The sequence below is a fragment of the Tinamus guttatus genome, unplaced genomic scaffold (genome assembly GCF_059628265.1).
Source record: "Tinamus guttatus ecotype Peru unplaced genomic scaffold, ASM5962826v1 Tinamus_guttatus_pri_ptg000150l, whole genome shotgun sequence".
Classification (NCBI taxonomy): domain Eukaryota; kingdom Metazoa; phylum Chordata; class Aves; order Tinamiformes; family Tinamidae; genus Tinamus; species Tinamus guttatus.
Window position 1 is genome coordinate 12,094,949 of NW_028288684.1, and position 22,773 is coordinate 12,117,721.

Below are 22,773 nucleotides of genomic sequence, written 5' to 3' on the forward strand. Positions count from 1 at the left end.
TTTCCCCTACAGCAATGACTGGCCCTGTAGACATTTAGCTTTTATTGAAGTGGTGCCTGCTAGAGTTGGAGTTTGCCTGAAAGGTGGGATCATAAAAAAATAAGTTGTCTGAGTTCTGAGAATGCTACAGGTATCAAATCAGTTAAAAAGACTATCATTACTACTTTCCTGCTTCCCTAATATCACATACTGCTGACTAACTGCAGAACAAACCCTATCACTGAATGCTTCCCTAGCCTATTAGAAAAGAGCTTTAGTGGTTAGTTACAAAATTTATAGTGAAAAAAACATATCCTGAAAGATTAGAATCCCTATTCTCTAAGGTCTTCAAAGTACTTCACAAATGTGCAGGAACTAAGATGATATCAGATAAGGTCCTACATTTTGTGGTAAGAAATTAACCACCTTATTTTATTTTCCAAATGACATCTCTAGTGATCAGAAAACAACTCAAGCTGTGTCAATATTATAAGAACGTTTGTTGTTTTATTCTTTTTGGTGGGTACAAAAACCACAGTTTCTTACACAGAACAAGATTATAAATAATATCTATAACATGAGTGACCCGTAGTCTCTTTTGATTCTACACTGCAGACTGATGATGTACTCTAAACATTTTTTCATTTTGTTTCTTGTAGTTAGACAGATGCAAATCTCTGGAACACAGAATGATGGAACAGAATGAAGGTAACAGCAAACAAGAGGATGACCAACAACTTTTATAAAAAAAAAAAGTCTCTGAATTTTATTACAGTGATGGCATTTTATATCAATTATTGCAATGAATTGTTCCCTAAGATGGTTAGAAAAGAATTGTGTTGTCCTCTACCGAATTTACATCAGTTAAAAAGCAAGCATGTCTCAATATTCCTCTTTTTTTTTCAAATAAAATGTAAATAATTTCTTTATTATTTTCACAGGATTTACATATTTATTATTTTCTTATCACAGTTTAGTGACTCATTTCTACAGCTGAATAGCTGAATATTCTTCCATTGTATATATTGATGTTCTGGAGACACAGGTTAGCATGTTCATTGACTTCTATAGCTATTTTTCTGTCTTTATCAAGACCAGAATGTTGTCCTTTCTAAGCATGTTCTTCACAGTTTAATGCGCTAAATTGGCAAGTCTTATTAGTTTTAAGTCCACTCAAGTGAAATTTGTTGCTGTTAATACACCCTTCCCAGCCCCCTCCCCCCAACAAAACTAAATTATGAGTTTTCCTGATATAAAATCTGAGTTTGGGTTTCCGAGCTGAGCTCATGCACACATTGTTGCTGATGATGTCTGGCGCATTTGGACGTACTTCCCTTTCTCAGCCAAATTATTAGTTCATCAATGACACTCCCATGTCGTTGCAGTCTGTGCTGTGTTCCCATCAGTCACCAACACAGTTTAATTAAGGCACTCAATTATTTTTTTGGTTTTTATGGTAGGTCCGATGCAATTACAGCCAATCCTGAACTTTGTCTAATTGCAGTTCCAGTATGCATGGCCTTTGGGCAGTCGGGAGTCAATACACGGCCATTTTCTCCTACGCTTCCCGTGATGGATAATCTGGCTTTGTTTCTTATGGCTTCAGAAAAGGTAAGCTGGGATCAGAGAAAAGGAGAAAAGAGGAAAGTGTTACATTGTTTCTATCCTTCAACAAGCTGAAACACAGAAAAACACCAAAGAAAGAGATTTTAGACATCTGCATTTCTTCAAGTTAGCATTAAAAAGAATAATATGTACATCATACACAGATTGCATTTAAGAATGATAGGGGAATACACTAGTAATTCTGATGTTATAGTTTATTAAAATTAAATCCTTATCGATTTATCGATATAAAATTCCAATTTGATCAAGAAATTAACAGAAGAAGGATACCTTCCTCTAAACTGCTTCAAACTACATTTATATGTAGTGAAATGTGAATCAAGACTTTTATGAAACTGAAAGCATTAATATCTGTGAATAAATCATACACTGTTTGTAGGTTTAGACCTTCAACTTGGTATTTTAAGAAAAAATATGACTAATGAAAGCTGCTTAGAAATTGATAGTTGAGCTATCCTTCTGAAAATTCCATGGATTAAACCTAAAGTAATTATTGATTATATTCAAAACACATATATTTAGTATTAGCAAATCAGAATGCTGTCCTTAAATCTCATTAGGTAAATATTTTCCTGTAATTAGAGGAGGGAGGAACTTTCACAGGAAATGAAATTTATTTAGAGAAAATGCAGTTTTCTCTTACATTAAGTCTGAATTTTCCACAAGAAGATTTAATTTTTTGCTATCTTTAAGTTTTTTCCTTCAGATAAGTCAGAACAAAATATCTTTGGAGACCAACTGACTCAGAAGAATTTGAATTTATGAAAGGAAAAGATTTATAGCTATTCTTTCTAATTTTATCCAACAATAATCTACTGTGAAAGAACTCTCCTGTAACATTGAAAAATCCAACATGACTAGGTTAGACTAAATTATTTCTAGATGTCTTAGATTAGGGAAATAACTCCCATTAGTTACACCTGACTGTAACATAAATCCAAGTGTCCTGAACTTCTTTCCTACATCAAGAAAAGTGAGGTCTGGATATGGCAGTATGCTTGTTTTTCTTTTGTGACTGGCTATCATATTGATATATTCTTTCTGATCACACACTGTCATGTCCCCATGAGTTACATGACCATGTTAACTCATGGGATCCATATAAGTATGATATGTCAAGTATTAAGAGTCATCTGGGGTCAACCAACTGTGTAAGGACACCTGCAACATCAGGCAACCAAGCCACAATAGTTTGAAACGGTTTTCAAAGAGATTATTAAGTGGGGAATTCTGATTTATAGCTAGTGGAAGCTATAGCCTCTGCAACTAATGCAATTGGTGCACAGCGATGCAATCTGAAGTACTGACTGGAAAAAGTGAGAGATAGGAGGATGCATTCACAAAGCAGCCAAAGGAAAACTGACATTATAAAATCATTTCATTTGCCCTTATTACTGATCTCTGTATTTAGATAAGAGCTTTGTGTTTCTGAGTCCAGTTTGTCCTCCTGCATTAGCATTGCAATCCTATGCTGGTCTTTGATAAGTCAAATTTATTCTTATTTATGAGTATTTGTATGTATATAAATATATAAAGTTTAAGGTTCCTTAAAACCCCAAGTGAGTGTAATTAAATATTGTATTGCTACCATTAACTCCCTCAAAGAAGAGTCCTCCAAAATAAAACTACCTTATAGCACTATAAGAACTTGGATATGAAAGTAACTAATCTATTACCCTAAAAACTCAGCCCTCTTAACCAGCCCAATTCAGAGAAATGCCTCAGCCTACCAAAGGCATTGCAGCATTCCCATTTGGATGTAAACTTGGGCCTTGCTAGTCATCAATGGCAGTGTCCAAGTCATCCTTTGAAAAGTTTCCCTGATGTCATTGTACTCTGGGGCGAGGACGTGCCAAAAGTACCTTGATCTAATTTAGTAGCTAGATACAGAGTGATATGTAAGTACTAAAACAGTGGGAACCTAACCTCGTATAGAAAGTTCTGCTAAATTACGTATAACCTCAAACCTCAATTCTATCACTCAGTATAAAACTGCGTATGAAAAGCACAGATACACTGCAGTGTGGTATATTTCCACATACTGCATGTCCAGAGGGCCATTGCAAATGTATTTTGATAACGGGTGACTGCCAACTGAAATGCACAAATGTTTTTTGGTCGATAGAAATAGAAAGGAATAGAAAATCCTAGGATTTACAGCCAGTTTCTTTTTTTGGAGGGGCAAGAGTCCATACCAAATCTGGACTGCAGACTTTGCAGGAAAAAGGGAGGCCTACATCATACTTGCTAAACTTTCCAGAAAGATGTCATTATGTATCTGGATCTCTCCGTTACTTTAATCAGCTATGTACTCATGACCATTCAAAGTTAGCCACTGGGAATATGCAATATGTGAGTTATGCATAATTTAATGCTTTTGTAGCCCAATATATATTAGATGGGCCATTGATAAGGCACTCAGAACAGAAAGACAGTAAAAAGTGATTCACAAAAATAAAACAAATGAGAATAATGAAGAAGCTCTCAGCAATCTTCTCTGGAATAAGAGAAGAAAAAGCTATACCAAGGTGACATTTTTCACAGCAGAAATTAAGAATAAATTAACAGAGAAAATAGTAAAAGTAGTTAACAAAGCCAGTATGATCAGGTCCAATTTGTATTCAGGATGATGTCGTAAAGCAAGGTAATCAAAGAAGTTCCTGATTATATTTTAAACTAAGCAATGGATAATCAGCCAGGCTAATACTCTGCTTAATTTTGCTGTTATACTTTTAGCTTTATGACCTGGCTTCATAAATGGTTTCAGGGTAGGCTGGGGTGAGAGGGAAAATTCTTAGTATTTACTGTGATAAGAGTAGCATGGGAAATGGTGAAGGTCTGTGTGCAGTAAGTGCACCTCTTTAATAGTGATAATGTATTTTTGAATGTTGTCATTAGTTTTGTTTAATTACCTGTTGCGAAATATTGCCTGCTCTCATTAGGAAATAGAAATGTAGGACACTGATAACCTCAGCCCATGTAATAAAAGTCTTCTAGCCTGGCTCTTTATATTGCTCTGACTTCTCTAGTAGACATCTTCTTTCACACAAATGTTTGATGAAAACTTTAAATGATTTTTCTATGTTGAAATGAAATTGGAAATAAAAAAATGTGAAAATAAGCACATTGCATATTTTCAGAGGTATCCTGTAGTGTTTAGCTTTGCTTGTGATTCATTTTGTAACTTTTTAAATGTTTTCACAATTTTGCAATTAATTTGGTTATTTATAAACAACAACATAAAATGGGAGAACACCCGAAGGCAACTTAAGTGCGTGAATGAGCTCCACTGGGGAAAGCTTTGGGGATCTGGGGGTGGTGACTGGATGGACATCGTGCAGCCACACCTGTGTTAATCCCTTAAAAAACCTATGGCATCCCCTGATGCAAGGAATTTGGCAGGACTTTTCAGTAGAGTAGCTGGAGGCAAGGATACCAGGCTCTGCAACATTTTCAAGGTGTCAGGACAATTAGCATGCTAAGGGCACAATATGATATGCAAAAATGGAAATCTGCTGCTCAAGGGAAGAGAAAGGGATTAATTCCTCCCTAAAGGCAACCTCCTTCCTTTCACACTGCCTTTGGTAGATGCAACAGCTTGCCAGTGTTTCTGAATGTCTTTGCATTGGGCTGGTCCTGAATTTTCACTTGCTATTGCACACACATATGAGTTTCCCTGGGACAACTCACTTTTTACTGTATTAAATTAAAAGAAGAAAACACATTGTAAGTAATGAATACTAATTTAAAAATGGTCTGTTTAAGCTATTTTATATTAGTTTAACTTACAAATTATTAGAACTTTTTGATTTTAGCTTAAAAATCAGATTTATGTTGGTTATTCATCCACGTTAAGGTAAGGCTTAAATCCAGGTTAGAACTGCCAATCGTCTTTCCATATTAGTAAATTTTAGTCCTAATGCAATCTTTTTAATCCTAGGATAAGCTAACATATCAGAGGTTTTTAAATGCATGAGGCAGTTCTGACATGCTGAAATATGTGTAAATAGTGTTGTAGGCTCGGTATTGCTATCAGCTACCAGAGGCCATGATTAGAATGTGTAATGAAGAGATGGTGCAATCAGTCTTCACAAAGCAATTCACACAGGTAACCCCTCACTGCTGGCATGGCTAAAGAAAGCTAAGTACTGATAGGAGAGCAATCTGTCCTAATTTTTCCTTAAAAAATATCACCTGTCTGTTACAAAAAATCTCTCAAAAAAGCAAATTTAGGCACTTTCCATAAAAAGCCTGAACTCAATCAGCTCTAATTTTTAATCAAATAAAAAAGTAAGACTTAAATAAATTCTACAAGTATAATTACTATTGCATTAGGTTTACAGATCTAGGAAGGAACTCAGGGGTGTCTAGTCATGTCATATTTAACTTGCTAAACCAGGTCAGTATTTGAATGAAAGATTTGGTTTTTTTTTATTTTGTTCATTTTCCTAAGAATACATTTCTGATGGATTCTATTTTGCAAACTCAATAACAAATGTGCTTTTTAGGTCTTTTACTGATGAATTAAATGACTAGTTTTTAATATATATATATATTTAAGCTTTCAGTTATAAATTATAATTGGAGCTCCTTGCTTTCTTGTGTGTTTCTTTGTTTCTTATCCTGGACTGGAGAGTCTCTCTTCTTTAATGAGCATATCATTAAAGAATTTCAGGGGAAGCAATGTCTTTATCTGCATTTTACATAATTATTTGCACAGGTTTATTTTTTTTTAAGACCTTTGTTACTGAGAGTCAGCAGTGTGCTTTGGAGATTTTTTCGTATTAGCATCTGGAAGTCCTGAGATAATGAATATTAACCTATACTCTTAGAGTCATCTTGACATCTGCTTAGAGGTTTGGCCTTTTTTCTTGCTTAGTTTGCCTCACATTTTCAGCAGTGAATCAAGTGTGGAGTCAAGATATTCTACATGGGAAAATTAGTCTCTATGCCAATTAATATATACCCAGAGTCATGCCTTCTTGTATAAAAGGGAACAAAAGAAAACTACACACAGACAATATGTTCGGGATAGTTTCCCGGCCAGTGCACACCAAGCCCCCTCCCTCACCTCCGGAGAACCCACCTATTCCTTGCAGCGCTCCAGCTATCATGCTCAAACACCATTCTCTGTTCACTCTGTGTTTGTTCTGTACTGTAAGGTTCTGTATTGTACCGGCTGTGCCTTTAGTCTGTAAGCTCCTCGGGGCAGGGACCTGTTTTTTGTTTGGCACACTTCACCTATTGTACAGCGCCGTGTACTCCAGCGCTATATAAATAATAAATAAAGAGTAAGAATTGTATCTATAGTTGATTCCTCTTAAAATTTTTCTAGGTGGCAATGTAAAATTTCTGTTAATTTGTTTTTTATTAGTTTTTGTTTCTTACTTCCACTATAGAGAGGGCTTAGTGATTTCAGGAGAATATAGCTCAGAATTTTTTTTAAAAAGATGATGTGCAGCATTGTTAATGGCAAGGGAAAGAGGGGTCTACATTGCCAGTTCTGGGAGGTTAGGGTCCTAGCTGCAGGATCTGTTATAAAGCAGCAGGTAAAGTTTGGGAGCTATATGAAAATTATATTTAGAAATTCAATTTGCTACTATGTGCCATTTCCAAATGTCACAGTGTTGATTTGACGAATGATTAGCAAAAGTTAGCAAAAAAAGTTAGCAAAAAATTAGTTAGCAAAATACTGCATGGATGAAGAACAGTACATTAGTGAACCTTCCCTGTACACCTACTTCAGGCTTCTACACAGGATGCATCATGGCAGCATCAGCATTTCAGTCCCTGAAATCATTGCATGAATGTCTAAAATATACTAGTCCTGAGCAAGGTAAGAGGGTACATTAGTAGAAGCTGAGGATTATAATCAGCCTTTTCGCTGGTTATTGGTGCTTATTGTAGTGAACAAAGTTTGATCTGAAGCAGGATACTGTGAAACAAATGCCACATATAATCAGTGTAAAACATATATCAAAGGGAGGGTGCACGAATAGGGCGTGGAAGGGTTAGACAAGGTAAAAAAACATTTAGACCTCATGTTACAATTCCCTGTCTTCTGCTAGTCTTAATAATGGTTCAGTTTCAATGCCTATCCTAAACCTTCTCTATATTAAAGTCCCAGTTAGGCCTAACACTTCATATTAAATGATTATAGCAATTCATCACTATTAGAGTGCAAATGATTTGGAAAACAGATTGGCCAATCAGCTAAATCCCAACTTTTTTTTAGGTAACGAAAATTTCAAATAACTAATCTCCCAACTGATTCAACAAGATTGCCTTGTTAAAATGTATTTTTGTTAAAAATTCCTTTCAATGCAGATGTCTATTAGCAACATAAAATAGTATACTGTACATCTGCAGCCAAAAGAACTGAACCACTTTGCACTGGAGTTTTCCAAAATATAAAGCTCTGTTTGGAAGCAAGCATTACCACCACTGGACAGACATGTCACAACACTGCGTTACAAGATGCATCACCCACTCACTGTAGTAGGCCCTAAGTCCTACCCCTAAATTTTAATACTTTCGGTTCCATATACGTTGTAACCTTCTCTATAAGTTGCTAAATTGTGGGTATTCTGCGAGGAAGTTGGGTTAAAAGTCTGTGCACTCTTTGCCACCTTCATTCGTTTCGCCTCTGCCCTGGACTTGTAACAGAACTCTATCAAAGCCACCAGCATTGCCAAGCCCAAGCCTCCAACCAGAATGTAGAAGACTCCAGCAACGTTGCTGAGACTCAAGGCACTCGTCTTGTCCTGAGGAAACAGAAGCGACACAGTTAACTATGCAAACAAAACACTACAGGAGCACAAGCTACACATTAAACATCAAAAATGGAAATAAATAACAAAGTTTAAATGAAATTAAATGATGATTGTTTACATACATCCCAATAAATTAACCTATCTGGATCTATAGAACGTATTTTAATTTTTCTGGTCAACATAAAAGTAGTATTAGGAGTATGTTACCACTATATCACAATGTTACTGCTTCCTTATTAAAGAGCTGTTACTTCCACTAACTGGAGAATTAAACAAGGACATCTCTTCCTCTCTTTAATGCTGATATGAAAGCTTATGTAAAAAAGAGATTATGTAAAGCTCTTTAAAAGTTTTGGAATTCAGAAATTCATTTGCATCGGACAAGACTTTGCTTGACTTTAACTAAAACACAAATTTTACTTGTGGTAACATTGTTAATTTAAAAGATCCAGAATGACTTTCTGATACCTAAATAAAAGGTGAACATAACATGTGAGACTTCTTAAGTTATTCCTTTGAACAAATACTTCATTTGAAACTGCATGCTGTACCATACACATCATGATATAAACCTCTTTGCCTCTTACCAAATATTGTATTTTGTTTCTTTGTTATTATAGATACAGCTCTGGAATATGCCCATGGACTACTAAGGCTGAGTACATTAAAATAATACAGTTTTAAATAACAATTAAATCAGACATTGTAATTTAGAAAACAGCTATAGTCTTCTTCAGAAAATTATTAAATATACATCATTTTATAAATGATCACCTTTTTGGACTTACTGTAGTAGCTAAGTATTCTATATTTTTCTACACTTTACTGAGTATGATTCACACACTTTATGACTTGACAACTGAGTGTATTTTTAGCACAGTTCTCAAGGAACTCTTTGAGAACTGACTTCTACATACTACTATACCTACTATGTTCTATATTCTACTATACTACTATGTGCTTTAAGATATTTATAAAACTTTATTCTTATGCAGACTACATAATTTTTACCTAAAGTAAGAAGAGTATTTAACTTATAATCAGTATGAAATTTTAATTTGATGAAGACTAATTTTTTTTGATGTTTAATTTAAAGATGCACTATTTACTGTGTAAATGGTAGATTAGTGAATTAACAATTACCATGAATATTTACCATAAAATTTGAATCCATGGTGATGTGGCCTTATAGCCTGGATTCTGCTTTGTTTGTCTCTTTTTAGGTGGCTAAGGGGAGCGTTAATATTGCAGAGGTAACCATTTTCCTTTAATGTTGATCGCTAACATGATGCTTGTGAACAAGGAAAAGGCAGAATTGAGAAAGACTGGATCTAACCTATATAGTGAGTTGAGGCTTTCTGAGTTGTCATTTACAGGTACTCCACCTGAGTGGGAGCTGCATTCTTCTTGATGGATTTTAATTCCTTTTTCAAAACCACTTGCCAGATAAAATGAAATGTGTAGGGCATGGAAGTTTGTTTCCTACTGTAATTTTACCCTTTAGCCAGCAGAGTAACTCTTCGGGCAAGTAGGGAGCAATCAGTCACTGCTTGTTGTACTTCCCTTTCAGGTATGGACAGCATAAATCCGCATCGAGACAAAGGCACTACAGAGAAATTGCGGATTTCCAGAATATAGGGCTGGCACTAATTGTGCTGCTTCTGAGTGATCAGAAAAATAGTTATTTCTGGCCTGTTTGTCCTCAGGAGAAATAGTGAAGGCTCCTCTTCCTGAAGCCGTGAGGACTATAGTTTGGGAATGAACTCAGGTAAATCCTGGAAGCTGTAAAAGGCCATTAACTATTGAAGCCTTTTACCTCAAAGTTCAACTTAATCTTCCCTCGCTCCCAAAGCAGACAGAGCCTTTCCCGGGGCACTTGGGCATAGGTACCCCTGGCACAGTGGTGAAAGGAAATAGTTTCTATTAGAGTTTCTCCCTTTATAAAAACATTTGGAGGCAGCCATCTCCTAAAGAAGAAAGTGTGAGGGAAACGGCAAGAAATTCTTAACTAGTAAATGGGGAATGTACATCCCACTTAGAGGGACAGAAACCAGTTAACCCGCCTTGCCTCTGCCAGAACAAAATAACTGCTTCAAAACTTTTCTCTAGATGCCTTTAACAGGTATGAGATGACTTATATCATTGCAATCCTTAACAAGAAATAGTGCATCTTTAAATCAAAATGTGACCGCCATCAGTATTTTAGGCAAGATGGGGTGAGGCTGATCCATTCCATGTGTCTCCAGCTGCTTATTTTATTTCCATGTCATTTTGTTTACTACTCCCTTTACTGCTTTGTGAACACAATAGTAGGTCCCGAACTGCAGCGACTGACCTTACTTCCAGAGTCCTTGGGTCCACATTCACCTTTATCGTACCACCATTTGTTTTTCAGCTTGTCTAAGACGCCTGCCTCACTGAGTTTCAAAACGGCAAGGTTTACAGGAGTTCTTCACGTGGAAAATAACATAAATAACATTATATATGTTATTTTATGTTATTCAAGTAAAACTACATAGAATCGCATTGCAAAGTGACAGAGCAGAGGCCACAGTGGGTGCTATGTCATGTACTGTTGGCCCAGGTTTAGAGACAGACATATGACCGGGACCTGCTCCATCGCTTTAGGTAACAGGCACATACTGCTGGGGAAGATTTTTAAATAAATAGTATGCAATTACTGTGAACCCAAAACTATTGGCTTAGACATATTAGCAACACACTCTTCAGAGACATATAATGCAACCAGATACATGACTTGGAAAACATATTCATTTGTGTTCCTTGACTTGGCTATAGCTATTTCATTTACTGCCCTCAAAATTATGCTGGCAAGTGAAATGAGCTCCTTTATGCAACTAATTGTAACCAAATGGCACAAATCTATAACCACCCTTCTTGCAGATCACCCACTGATGTCAGTAGATCTGTGTGCAGAGAACTTACAGGGAGTTGTAATATTATTATTCTCAGCTAAGAAGAACACGACGGTAAATAGCTTATTTTCATTTCCCATTTGAACATTATTTTCTAAATCAAAGCCTTTCTTTAAATCTCACTTATTCAAATAAGTCTTGCAGTGGCCCCAGACTGACAACAAATTATTACTTGTAATATCTTATTTATGGTCTTTGCTGGGGATGATGCAATTGAGGTTGATGATGAAACCTAGTATTATGCTTCAAAGTTATGAACTGCTTTGCTTTTACACTGAAATTACTCAAACTCAGTGGATAATCTCAGATTATTACGATAATATGCCACTTTATGCAGTCGTAGCAGTTTTATTTTCTAGAAAGCTATGAAAAAATAATGAACCTATTCTATGTATTTTCCACTTCAAATCAATGACCATCAAATTCTTAAAATGATATGTATCTAAATATGTATTTATGTGCAGGTGTGCATAAAAATACAATATATATTAGAGAAAGAGGTAGGTAAACAGAAGTGGTGTGTGATAGGGAGATAGGTTTCTGGTGATATCACATGACAAAGAATATCTTGCATGTGCCACCAGATTCTTGTGATAAAATTAATCTCACAGAATGCACTGTAATCTATATATTGCTAAAATGTTAGCTCATGAAATCTAAGTTTAAAGTAAAAGATAATTGAAAAGTAGTGCAAAAAAAAAAAGCATAGCAGGCTGAAACTTCTCAAATAATTACTATGAAAGAGAGCAAGGGGCTTGCCTTTATGTTTTTAAGTGGAAATTGCCCAAAACTTATTTATAAATGTATTTTTGTATATATATTTAATATACATATAAACTACCCCTATAAACTTGTATCCTACTATTAAATTCAGGGATCCTGACTTTCAACACTTCTGGATTGCTCTTCGCATATGTAGATAAAGGGTGGGATTCACCTCACCTCCTTTTTTTCTCATGCTAATTATGTTCCAAACTTTGGTTATCTGTCCAAGTTTCCCTATAGTTAAAAGGAAGAGATAGGTACCTCCAAAAGTTGATTTTAGATATCTATTTTAAGGAAGGACGAATTGCACCCTGTTTCTTCATCTACTACTAAGAAAACCTAGGTGAAATGCTCAAATCACAATTTTCAATAACTACAATTGGTTGAGAAGCTTCCCAGTTACTCAGAGACCCAGAGATCTAAAGTGATCTCTGTAAATACAGAAAATGCTTCCTTCACTTTACAAATACCATGCATTGTATTTATACGGAACATGCATCTTCTAGCATGGAAGATGCCTGTTTTTTAGTCTTTTTCAGTATTTAAACTTACATTTTGTCTTCAGGCTTCCTGGCAGTGGGTTGTGCAGGTTGGAAGTAGAATATGAGAGTCTCACAGCTGTGAAATTAATGGGTAGCAGTTTGGGATGCTTGCAAGTTACCTGCCAATATGATCTTCTGTTTGCTTCTTGCACAAGTGTGAAAATAACATTGTTTGGATGGTTATTATCTGTAACAAGTCATGATTTGAATAGTACCACATCTCCTATTCCCAGCATGTAGTAGAACTGGATATGAGCAAGATACGGGACATGCGAATACTGTTATCATGTAGAAAGTCTGTGGAGTTTTTCCAGATTAAATTGGCTGAAGTAATGTGATAATTATGACTCTATATGATGTATCAATAATAGCAACAAGCTGGGACAAGGCAAGAAAGAGTTGTCTCCTACTCTTTTGCTTGATATTTCATTGCAAAAGAGAATTTAGGCATATAAAGTCTGATATGAGTGGGGATATTTTGTCCTTGCTTCTGTAATTCTTTTAATGTCACCTTTTCTGTATTCTCTCTGACTGGAAGCTTTTGCATTTTCCTTTGGGAGATGCAACCAATTTCACACTTAGAGTTGCCAAACTATCTTCAGTATATAACTGACTGCAATGGCAGTGGCCAGGATAGATGAGGCAATTAACACTCTTCCCTGAAATACAGCCAGTGTATTTTTCTTTCTTTTCTTTTTTTTTTTTCTTTTCAGAAACCTGTCCTGAATCAATGTCCTGCACAAGCTAACTGAAACCTGCCGTTTGCCCCTCCTGAGGCTTTGTGATGAGATCTAATGTATCCTTTTCGTTTCTAATTATGCAGTTCTATCTGTCATGAGGAAAAAGCACTTTGAACTAAATGGCATTTTTAAATGGTAGCCCCCAGACTGAGGGGCTACAGAGCTGAAAAAAAAATTTTGCTTACACTAACAACATATATACCCATGTTTGCAATCATAAGAAGTGATTGGTATGACTTTAGTCTTATACTATTTGTATTTAGTCTTATACTATTAGTATAGTATATTAGCATATAGCATATATAATATACTATATTATATATTAGTCTTATACTATTTGTTTGTTTCTGTATTTGTTTTTTACATATTAGTAGGAGATTTTCAACAGCTCCTATGGAAGTGGAATGTCCAAATTATCTTGGCTTTCTGTGCAAGTTACTTATTGAGGCATCTTTCCTTCCTTTGAAAAACTCCTCTTTAAAGGCATCACTTTGACCATTCCTGCTGGGAACTCAGAGACTAACACCTGTTTCTACACTACTTATACATTTGGTTGGTGAAGGTCAACCCCACTGACTTAAAGGGTGCAGGAGCTGTAAAAATCAGTAAGTTTTTATATGAGCAAGAGACATATTTAAATCACTTAATATATATACATTGTATAAATCTAACAGCTAGGATTAAATTTTCCATAAAATTTCCCATCAAAATGACAAAACAGAGATTTTATTAAGTTGCTGAGTGATTCCTGCATTACTAGTGCTCAGCTAGAATAAAGCAGCAGAGTTCATGAAAGTTGTTTGTTCCAAAATATAGCTGCTGAGAATCTGCCTTGTTCTAGATCCTTTTGCCTTTAAGTAATGATTCATGTAAGGAAAATGTAAGAAAAATGCTATCTAAAATTTCCCTTACTGTATGGAGAAGAATTTACGAAGCCACAATGCAAAAATCCCTCCACTGAGCAGGAATAGGGATGTGTCCTGAGGTCCATGGCTGTGTAGCCTGACCTGGGCTCAGGGTTAGTGCTCTTCTATCTGTTTATCATGTTATCAACCTTTGACCTCCCTTCTAGAGTCCTTCCTCATTTCCTCCTATCCTGTCTTCAGTCACTTGCTGTTGGAAGGGCTTGTTTTTAACAGTTTAGGGCTGGGTCTCATGCCGCAAGTGTCAAAGAAATTACAGTGTCCTGAACAGCATTAATGAAATTCTGTCTTATCTATGTAGAGGACAATGAATGGGAGTTGTTGCATTTAAAATACAGTGATTCTGAAACCTACACTGAATTTTAGTAGATGGGAATTTTAAAAATAAAGCCATTAATTAAGAGCAGGGTCAGTCTTATCTGCTGAATGAAAAAGAAGGAACACTACATTCTCCTGAGAACTGCCAGAAGAATTTGAAGGACTGCTTCATCAGTAGACTTCTTATTACATCACATTTTTGTAAAAATAATGAATTATAATGGCAGAAGCTGTCTTTACATATCTTTAGATACATCCCATGAAATGATGATAGTATACAGTTAAGAGGAGGCAGTACTTTCAAAATGACTTAGAGATCTCAGTTTTATCGTCAAATATAACTTAATTGCTTAAGTGAGTAAACCACAGTGCCATCTATAGAGGATAATATAGCCTTCCGGAGGAGAAGTGATAACTGCTGTTCACACAGGTTGATCTGTGAACTACTTTTCTCAATTACAGAAAATCTTTCCTTACATTAGATGGAATTAACATAAAATCTACTGATGACCTGTTAAGATCAAGTAATGGAGGTAGGAGAAACCCTGTTTTTTATAAAGTGATACAAACCCTTAGAAAACTTTTGAGCTTTCATGAAACCTGCTGATTACTCTTAAGCCACGCAGGGTCATTCTGGGACTGGAATGTCATTGACTGACTAGTGAACCTCAAATAGTAACAGCATAGTTGATCAGCTAGGTCTCAGGTGCTGTATTTTAGGAGAAGAGAGTTCTTACTTGTGACAGTAGAATGCACTGTAATGCACACTAGAGCTGCTAATAAAGCTAAGGTTTTATTTTTTTAAATTTGTATGAATGAAAAGGAGTATTAGTTAGACATGTTTAAAACTTAGTTCAGGATCTGTTGACAGCTGCAAGGTTTATTGTGACAGTGCATTTCTCTGACTATTATTTGATAGCATGAAAATTTAAAATATTATAGTTCCACTAACTCAATAGAAAAGAGCCTACTGATTTTAGTCGATCAAATCGCACAGGATTGTTCCTGAACGAGCAAATGGATTTTGTAGGTGATAAATGGCTAAATGGATAAAAACAGCAAAAAGCATATATTGCAGCAAATCGTGAAGTGTTGCTTGTTTCCCTAACATGACTGATCCCATGAGCATGGGCAATACAGCCACACAATAAATGTGAGACTTTCCAGAAACACTGGGCTTCCTACCTATATAGACCATGCTAAATGCCAGGCAGTTCCTACTAAACCTGTATGTCTAAGGAAGTGTGTGGTGAGAACATGCCTGATAAATCATTCTGTCAGTTCCTACTAAACCTGTATGTCTAAGGAAGTGTGTGGTGAGAACACGCCTGATAAATCATTCTGTCAGGCAGTTTATAGTCCTAGGACCACAGGCTGATCTCCCCCATGTTTCCTATCCTTTGTTAATGCTCCCTTGCCCACCATATTTTCTGCCACAAACTAAACTCCTGCTAGGGTCACCTTTCTTTCATTTGCATGGGCAGTGTGTTCCCACTTTCCAGTTGCGCTCCTCCTGCATTTACATCCTGCCTGTTTCACCAGGATTTCCACTCCTTGCCTTTCTTTTTCTGTTTTTTTCTTTTTCTTTTTTTTTTTTCCAGCCCAGTCCTTCTGTCTCCATCACATCAAACCTGCTCCTCCAGTGACTCCTAGACATTTTCCCTGTGTACCTGGTGAAAGCCTACTCTTCCCTCTCCCTTGCTCTCTCTTGTTCTTTTGTGACCCAAATAATCAGTGGCTAGTGATTTCAGAGGGTAAGGTAAAAGTGACCTTCGTCTGCTACTGAGCTTTCATTTTACATTTCAGCAACATAGGTTCGTGATGGGTGTATTTTAAGAAAATTGAGATATGTTAATTATGTGACACCCTGCCTATGACTTTTTTTTTTTTAAGATTAAATTAAAAAATCCCCCACACACATACACAATAATGAAAAATTTCAGGCTTGGGTGGAGCATATAGAAATACAAGTATAGGAATTTTTTGGTTCACATGTCAACTGTCTTATGTGAAGTTAGTGTCTGCTCCACTTGTAGGTAAGTGCAATCAAGTATGATATACCTGTGCACTTTGGAAGAGAAAGTAGAGACCATTTTTGAAACTGTGACTGCTGGCCAGCAGAGCAGTGGGGGATAAATAGGTAGAACAGTAGGATCAAAGGCAAAGTGTAGAGGATTAGGACAGCAGTTCTGGGTGAGTGCAGAACAGCCCAAGGGATGGTACCTGAGGCCAGGACACAGTATGAAAGACCAGGAGGACTAGAGGAGGAGAGAAAACAGTACAAAAACTATATGTAGGCAATTATAAAGAAAGCTACATAAACTGTATACGACAAATCAGTTATGTTTAATTATCTGTATCTAGATAATTAGATCTAGACTAGCTCTTTGCCTGCACTGTGCACTGCACTGTGCAGGTATATGTATATATAATCTCATATGTATTATTCACACACAAGCACATAAATATATATTAAACTATTCTGCCTGGCATTGAATAGGCCCATTTAATATCTTAATCCTCCCTCACTTCCACGTCTTCCAAATTATCCTTTCAGCACAAAGTAGCATCCCAAAAGGAAGTTGTTTTGAGGCAAAGACGTATTGGCAGTGGCCACTTGGAAGAACTGGAAATGAGGGTAGAATAACAAGTCATTGTCGCCTCGTGCCTAAAATTTAGAGGTGACATGTCTGTGATATCTGCGAATCCATTGCAGGGAAAGATGAAAGTTCTGGGTAATTCCTGCCTTGTAAAATTCTGATAAATTCTGTTAGGGAAAGGATTTTAGTTTCTGTGTAAGATATAATACAAATTCAATGTGGAGATATTTTAGCTGAAATTTGCCCTCCTATTATGTTGGATACTCAGATGAAAACTACAATTCCTACCAATAATGTTTGCATCATTAGAGAGTCCCTAAATTCTGCAAAACACTAGATTGCAGGAGGAATTCATGCTGATTTGCAAACCCTTCCTTTAATGTCACAGAAAATTATTTTGGATTGTACAATATAGTAGAAAATTAGTTAGTATTTGCTCCTAAAGATTTTAAGCTGCTTGTCTGAAGGCATCTGAGTTCTGGTGATATATCTCCTATGAGGAACTATTTGCAAGTTTTCCTTGGTAAGTTTTTGAAAAAATGCAAATATTTTTGCTTTGACAGTAATTGCATACACCTAGGTTTCAACTGCAGATTCCAGCAGTGCTGCAACACTGGTGAGGCTGTTCCATTGCAGGAACCCCAGCAGATGCACCAATTACTTTACATACTGTTTACCCGCTTTTGGTGACATTGAGGCTAACCTTGGAGTCACCTCCCCCGCTGCCACATTCTCCTTTGTCGTACCACCATTTGTTTTTCAATTTGTCCAAGAGGCCTTGTTCATTCAGTTTTAAAACTGCGAGGTTAACAGCATTTCTTGAAACGATAAAACATATTTTGTAAGAAACTGCACAGCCGTTAAGATGTTAGAAGGAATGAGGACTTAAGCTGTTCATAAGCTTGATCCACATACTAAATAAACCTCTCATTTTCATATGTTAAAGCCTTTGCCAGCTCAAATAAAATTTGTTGCTTTCAAATGTGAAAAATGCATTTCTAGCATACAAATGACTTTTAGATTGTCTTGGCTTTTAGCAAGAAAATGTGATTCTATCAACCAACCAAAACAATCTTTGCAAAATTATGATAAAATTCTATCTGGCATTATACATGAATTACACAGATTTATATAAATCTAACTTTAGAATATCTGTTCAATGTGGGGCTAGATCATTTTTTTATTGATGTATTGATGTATTGTGTATGGGAAAATATATTTCCATGTAGGATGCAGATGACCAGTGCTAGACATTGCTAGCTGCTGTGCTGCAGTCAGAGTGACCCAAGACAGGCTATGGACTTAGGTTCCAAAACTAGCACAAAAATTTCACATTGACTAGGGTGCTCTTTAGAGCCAGTCAACAGGAACCAGTATTCACTGAGGTGATTGATTGAGCTCCTGCCAGTCTGAAGATTCACTGTCTGCTTTAGACACACCCATGCATTTGAGATGCAGTGTCTACAGAAGATGTCCCATTCCTCTTGCACAGTAGTTCAGTGGTTCAGCTGGAAGGCAATATCGTAGTTCTAGCTTAGTCCCAGTAACCCTGGAAAGTGTCTCCCAGACACCAGGGTGCCCGCTGCAGGGGAGGAAGGTGAAAGGTGAGGACCATCTCTTTTGGAAACTTAGGCTCAGCCAAGCAGAAGCTGAGGTCCCAGGAAGACCAACCCCAGCCTGTTCACTGGGTGCTAAGATGCAAGTAGGTAGTTGGGAGATGCTGCCTACTCCCTGGAGGGCTTATTGGACTAGAGACGTTTCTAGCTTTCTAGCAGCACAGAGGCCTAAGAGCTAACAGACAGTATGGGTGTACGTGCACACACAGAGTCCTGTATCTCATGGTTGATACACTTTTTTTCAGATGAAATATCAACCTGTCTCTCCAGGCAGAGGTGGGTTTTGAATCACTGTTATCGCCTAGATCGAATTTGAGACTTATCACTTCTGTACAAGCTCAAGACTATTAGGGTCACAATGAAATTCAGGCAAGAAAGAAACATACCTAGTGCTAGGATGTGGCTGCTTCTGTGTTTGCTCAGAGATTTTCATTTTGGGATACAGATAGCATTAACGTTGGCTGGCAGAGGATAGACAGTGCAGATCATTGTCCAAACCCAAACGTAACCCCAAACCTCTTGATTTATGCTAAGAAGTATGGTCACTATATGTTGTTTTAAAATTGGTTAAAAATGGTTTAAAATGGGTAAAGATTGGCTTAAAATTGGTTAATAACTAATCTGCCAAGGCATTTATGCAACCTTCAGCATTTTCCAAGGAAGCTTTGCACTTGCTTAATATACAGCTTCCTGTCTTACTATTAACAGCCTCACCAAAATTACAAATTTAATTCACATATCCTAATGCTACCTACATCAATATTTATTTGTAATAAACACTATTTCTATCTTTTTGTCTGTGCTCAAAGGTCCCTGGTGTGCCAATCATCAGAGTTAGGTTTCTGGTGGGCATCTGTCCAGGCTTGCTCATGGGGATGGGGAAGGATGTGGAGCAGCAATATTATCGCATTTTTAAGGTACCAATCAGCCCCAAGGAGAAAGAAGTATCTGTGATGTCCTCTCAAATCAACTACAGCTCTTGAGTGAAAACATGAGGCTAAGAAAGATGGGCTTTCTCTCTCTGAATTTGGTTAATGATGTTAAAAATCTGTCTGTTGAGACTGTGTAGGATTGGGCAAGAACAATGTCTGTTAATAGCATCTTCCTCTAACCAGTTATGAAAGGATACGGTGCCCTCAAAAGCAGTTGGATAAGGTCAGGTGAAAAGAGAGATTCTGATAGAATAGATAGTGACAGAGCTCTTATCACTTACAGTGACTAACAGTGCCAGAAGTCAGAGACCTTGTGAATCACCCTCCCTAGAGATGGCTGGTCAGTGGATCCTGTATGGTCTCTTCCACATTTTAAAATGGATTTTTTTTCTCTCACTCACTAGACAATAATATTATTTGCAGACAGGTATAGACAACAACATATCACAATTTATGGAGCATTTCTTCCAACAGAGGGACTCATTAACCCTATTTATGGGCCAAGTGCCAGTTTTAGGACATACCTCCATTATTTGATAACAGCTTTTCATGTAACTTCTGCTAGGACTTAAACAGTTTTTTGATGGCTGGTCAAGAAGCTTGGAAATTGTTTTTATGTGGAAATAACCTTACCTATGTTCACTGTAGTTACATTTATATCAGATTTTCAATACAGATAATGTAATTGCTTGTCTGTCCCTGATATGGAAAATGAGAATCGTAGGCTTTGTGAGAGTGATTACAGACTGCTCTTCACTGATAAAGCTTTAAGAGGGATTTAGCAGCCAAGCTGACAAATGTAATTTTATATAAGTGTTCTAATTATGGTTCACACTTGAGATGGAGAGGGGAAATAGCAAAATTGCAATGAAATTTTTCATTCGTCCCTTTTGTTCTCAGAAGCAATTGCTTTTGAACCAGCTATGCTTACTACAGACTTTTCCTAAAAAACTTTTTGTTTCTGAGACTGTGCTTTCTTGGCCTCTTTGCCCCATTCATGAATTTGACTCTGACTAACTTTGACTCTTTACAGCCAAAATTTCCAGTATACTAGATGAATATACTTAATATTCTTGAGTACAGACTTTGAGACTGAGCCATAAATGAAAGATGAGCTCAGAAACCCTATTTTTTCAACACTGCTCAGTATTTATTTTGAAAATCTCTAAATTATACAGATTGACCCTGTTGTCAGTGAAAAAACTCCTGCTTCTTTCAATAGGAACGAAAGCAAGGTCTATCTTAATGCTACTATATGCATAATGTATTACAATGTATGTAATGTACTAATGCATAATAATCACACAGAGTAGCAATGGCGTAAACTGTCCTCTTGGCAGTGCTACAGATTTCGGAAGAAATAATCAGTCCCTGAAAATGAAGAGCATCTTAACGAATAACACTAACTCTCAATTCAATGAGACACTTGAGCACATTCTTATTTTAAACTAGATGGGTAACCCTATCAATCAGTATGTCTGTAAAAGCATTTTCATACTATTTCCTCTAAGCTATATTCTTTCAAGTATGAACATTAAATCCTTTTGAAGTATACAAAGTTCTTATGTTAAAATCCTAAGTAAGTTTTCATTTGATGCTTATCTTAATTTGGGCAAAGATGTTTTTGATTTTTGCCTTCAGCATTGTCTTCAAATAGCTTTAGACCTCAGAGTTTTTCAAGTTGTTCAAGTGTTTTCAAGTTAATGTCTAATTATCTGACCTTCTATCTGGCTATTCAGAGATGAATAAAAACCAACCAGATGATAAATTTGTTTGACAACTAATTGTAAATTTTCATGTTTAATTTGCATTTTGATGGGGAAAAGCTTTCTCATATACTAAAAATCTGAACATATCTTTGAAAATTTTAAATAGTATCAAGGAGAATTTTCCTACTGCTTTTTAGAGAAGCTGCAGCTGGTTGATAGTAATCCTAGAATAATAAATAAATAAATAAATAAGCCTATTCATGAGAGGGTTATTTAGCTGGGTTATTAGCCATATCCATAGACAGTTTCACAGCACAATAGAGAAATGGAAATAAAAAGGATGAAGAAATAAATGTGGATTTAAGCTGCAATCATTGTTCTGAAATTAAACTGTATTGTTTATAAATGTAACACATTATTGTCCTCATCATATGTAGTAGGCCATGTAAAAACGAGTTAGTTTCACACTGCTTTCTCTGTTGCTTTGTTATCCAGGTCTACCCCAACATGCGGAAATAATTAACTTCTTTCTGGTCAGCAAAACACAGAGAATCTATGCTCAGTACTGCTCTGTCTTGCACATAGAAATGGTATAATTGAGATCTTGACAGGTATAATGGTGACTATGTTGAAAATAATTATATGCCCGAGATCTCAGAGCCAGGATAATCATTCATATTCATTCTAGACAGTGCTTCATTCTGGCACAGAGGAAGGTATTCTGGAATTGAGTACAAATGGCAGAAACTGCTCTTCCCTCACTAAAACATAGGACTGAATCTTCAGTTACACACTTAGAACTTCAACTGAAGAACAATTTGTTCCTCAGTAAAGGAGTTGAAAGCTTTGCAAGAGTAAGGATTTAGTAGTAGAAGGCACTATTCAAGTAGAAAGTACTTGAATATTTGCCTCTTAATCCTTGCTTCCATCATACAATTCTGAATTTTCTACTACTCAGAAGAAAACAGCATCCTTGGATGTGATCATCAAGCCAGTTTAGCCAAAACTGCAGCCCTGTACATCAGAGTAACTCCTCTCTGTTTTTATATGAGCACATGGACAAGGATTTAAATGTGTGGCTCACATCTTTCTTAAAGCTGTCTGGAGAATTACAGGTTGAAAAACCTGATGAGAATTAAATCATTCTCATTCAGTTAAAATCGCTTTCCATATACCCATGGATAAATAGTAATAAGTAGTTTTAAATATTGATCAACATCATCTTTTTCTTAAGAATCTATTTGTGCCAGCAGTAAATATGACTTTCAAAGTTACCAAGACATAAAACTACACAGGCAGTGCAAGTAGACAGGC

At 36.4% G+C, this 22,773-nt stretch overlaps 1 protein-coding gene across 11 annotated transcripts in view; it reads right to left on the reverse strand.

The window, feature by feature from the left end:
* Window positions 1-466: 466 nt before the first annotated feature.
* Window positions 467-22,773, reverse strand: part of GRIA4 (glutamate ionotropic receptor AMPA type subunit 4) — a 228,480-nt gene continuing 206,173 nt past the window's right edge. The window contains exons 14-17 of one of the 11 annotated variants that reach the window (XM_088522323.1): window positions 10,714-10,828; window positions 8,235-8,369; window positions 6,692-6,874; window positions 1,395-1,595 (exon numbers count right to left, since the gene is read on the reverse strand). In XM_088522323.1, the coding sequence (XP_088378449.1) occupies window positions 6,740-6,874; window positions 8,235-8,369; window positions 10,714-10,828 (385 nt within the window). In that variant the 3' untranslated portion in view covers window positions 1,395-1,595; window positions 6,692-6,739. Of the gene's footprint in view, window positions 1,596-6,691; window positions 6,875-8,099; window positions 8,370-10,713; window positions 10,829-17,905; window positions 18,021-22,773 lie in introns of those variants that run through there. The other 10 variants (XM_088522321.1, XM_088522320.1, XM_088522319.1 and 7 more) reach the window with 10 other exon arrangements.